Source organism: Echinops telfairi, unplaced genomic scaffold (genome assembly GCF_000313985.2).
Source record: "Echinops telfairi isolate 266 unplaced genomic scaffold, ASM31398v2 ScPeMD7_1713;HRSCAF=2227, whole genome shotgun sequence".
Lineage (NCBI taxonomy): Eukaryota > Metazoa > Chordata > Mammalia > Afrosoricida > Tenrecidae > Echinops > Echinops telfairi.
This window is the reverse complement of record NW_022105611.1, coordinates 22,204,459-22,206,915: the sequence shown is the minus strand read 5'-3', so window position 1 is coordinate 22,206,915 and position 2,457 is coordinate 22,204,459. Positions and strand designations below refer to the sequence as shown.

Sequence of the window (2,457 nt, the reverse complement as noted above, 5' to 3'; positions counted from 1 at the left end):
GTTCATGAGGGAGGGGGGAGTGGGGAGGGAGAGGGAGGGGAAAAAGGAAAATGAGGAGCTGATTCCAGGAACCCAAGCGGAAAGCAAATTTTGGGAATGATGAGGGCAACAAATGTATGTGTGCTTTACATAATTGATGTATGTATGGATTGTGATAAGAGTTGTATGAGCCCCAATAAAATGATTAAAAAAAAAAAAAGATTGAGTCTTAGAAACTCCAAGCAGGTAGACTCTGTCCGATAGCTCATTGGCAGTGGGTTTGGTTTTTGGTTTTAAGGTATTCTAGTGGTATAAAAATGCCAGTGTTTATCCATTTTCCTCTTGATAGCCATTTGGATTACTTTTGATTTGTCTGCCATTCCACACATGTTGCTGTGAAAACTGAACACATATCTGCTTGCACTCATGTCCAAGGGTTTCTGTAGGCGGGGACTTGCTAGATCAAAATATATGCTTATGTTTCACTTTATCAAAGTCTCCAAAGTGGATGACCACGTGTACACTCCATCAAGGAATGTGTGACTGTTTCCTCGCCTCCACACTCTTGACAACACGTATCATTTTAATCAAGTTGATGACTATAAAATAGTAAGATGATGGTTAGTAACACTTGAAAACCGTTTCTTTTTCTAAGTTTTTGTTTATGTCGTCTGTTTCTATTGTTTACTTGTCCTTTTGTGTTTTGTGTCCTTTTCTTATAATCCTCTATAGTTAATAGAGACTTCATGATGCCATGTGTGCTCTTCCATCCAGATGTAAGTTGAAATACTAAGTCATGATATCTTCAATTCACTTTCTCGGTTCTGTGACACTGCTATGGTTTCCTTGGCTATTTCAGAGTAAACATTACACAACTTCATTCCAGGGCTTTAGTTTATTAGTAAGGCTTTATAGTTGTCTTACAATAGGAGCAGAGCTTTGTTCCTACTATTTTTTGTATAAACAACATACGTGACAGTAACAGCACTGAGGTGCATGACAAGACTAATGCAGGTGGTGCCGGGTAAGGTTATGCGTCAGTTTGGTGGGGTCATGCTTCTCAGTGGTTTGGCAGTTTTGCAATGATGTAATTTGGCACTTTTATAATAATGTAGTCGTTCTTTGCTTTGTGGTCATTCTCCTTTTGTGTAATGTTTATTTTTAACGTGGTCTTTGGAACCTTACCATGTCAATAAGTGAGGACAGAGTGTTTCTTAATGTCCTTCATATTTTAGCATTTTATCCTTAAATCTCACATATCTATTATTAAATTTATTCCTGAGTACCTCTCAATATTTGTTATTATTATGTAGTTTTCAATGATACATTTTTAAAACTGAATTCCAACAGCTAAAATGCAGATACATTATGTTAATATATATTTATCTTATAACCAAAAACATTGCTGAAATCTTTCTGATTCTCATGACTGCATACATTTTTATTTTCTATGTAAATAATGACATATTCTGTGGTTACTTTTGATCCTTTATTTCCAATCTTTTATTTTTTTTATTTTTCTTATCTTACAACTATCACAATTAGTTTGAGTACATTTTGATAATCCTCATCATTTGCTGCTACCATCCATTTACCACACTGCAGCTAGCTAGTCCTCTCTACAGAATGCATATCTCCTTTAGGTAAAGCAGACAGTAATGAAATAATTGTTAATTTTTATGTGATAAACTATCTCATTTCCCCAGGTCAAGGATTATTTCTCCTTAACCAAAACCTTAAAAAAAAAAAAAAAGGCACCAATATAGATGGCACATACCTAGACAGCTGTGGGCGGTTGGTGCCAGCATTGAAGAGAGTGGGAGAGGCATGGGTAAACCACTTCTCAGAGAGAAGGTTGTACGTTTCAATAGCGGCATCAATGTCTTCTTTGTGAATCCCCACAGATACCCTCATCAACATATGCTGTGGTCTTTCAGCCACTGTAAACAAAAGTTTTGGACACAGCTGAAAAATTAAGCTGAGATATGCATTTGAACAAAAAAGATACACCACAAAAACAAAATTGAAAAAATGTACACCAATATTGAGGAGGATAGTCATACATTAAACCTTAAATTAAAAAAGCTAAGTTAGCACTTAAACAGAAAGGCTGAAGCTAAGGATATACAAGCATGTTCATGTCTCACCTTTTCCATTGATCTTCAACAAATAGGACCGTTCCAGGGTCTATAAAACGCAAAGCAACCAAAAAGTTACAAAGCCGTTTCTAAAGACACATCGAATATAATAAAGCAACCTGTTTAAACCTTGTTTTTATATAATTTTATATTAAAAAGTAGGATATTTACTCGAGTTTAGAATGTTATCAATTGCCCATCTTGTTTTGGAAAAAAACTTCATGATTGTTTTGGAAAAAAACTTCATGAGAACTTCGGAAAAAGCCATCTCTGCAGAATTAATAACAGACCTTATGGTACTAATCACCATCATCATCCTTGCTTCAAACAGGCTAGGCAA

At 35.4% G+C, this 2,457-nt stretch overlaps 1 protein-coding gene across 1 annotated transcript in view; it reads right to left on the bottom strand.

The window, feature by feature from the left end:
- RRM1 (ribonucleotide reductase catalytic subunit M1) overlaps positions 1–2,457 on the bottom strand; it is a 46,440-nt gene that overhangs the window by 22,454 nt on the left and 21,529 nt on the right. Inside the window, exons 7-8 of the mRNA XM_045293188.1 lie at positions 2,127–2,166; positions 1,757–1,919 (exon numbers count right to left, since the gene is read on the bottom strand). Of these exons, the coding sequence (XP_045149123.1) occupies positions 1,757–1,919; positions 2,127–2,166 (203 nt within the window). The remainder of the gene's footprint in view (positions 1–1,756; positions 1,920–2,126; positions 2,167–2,457) is intronic.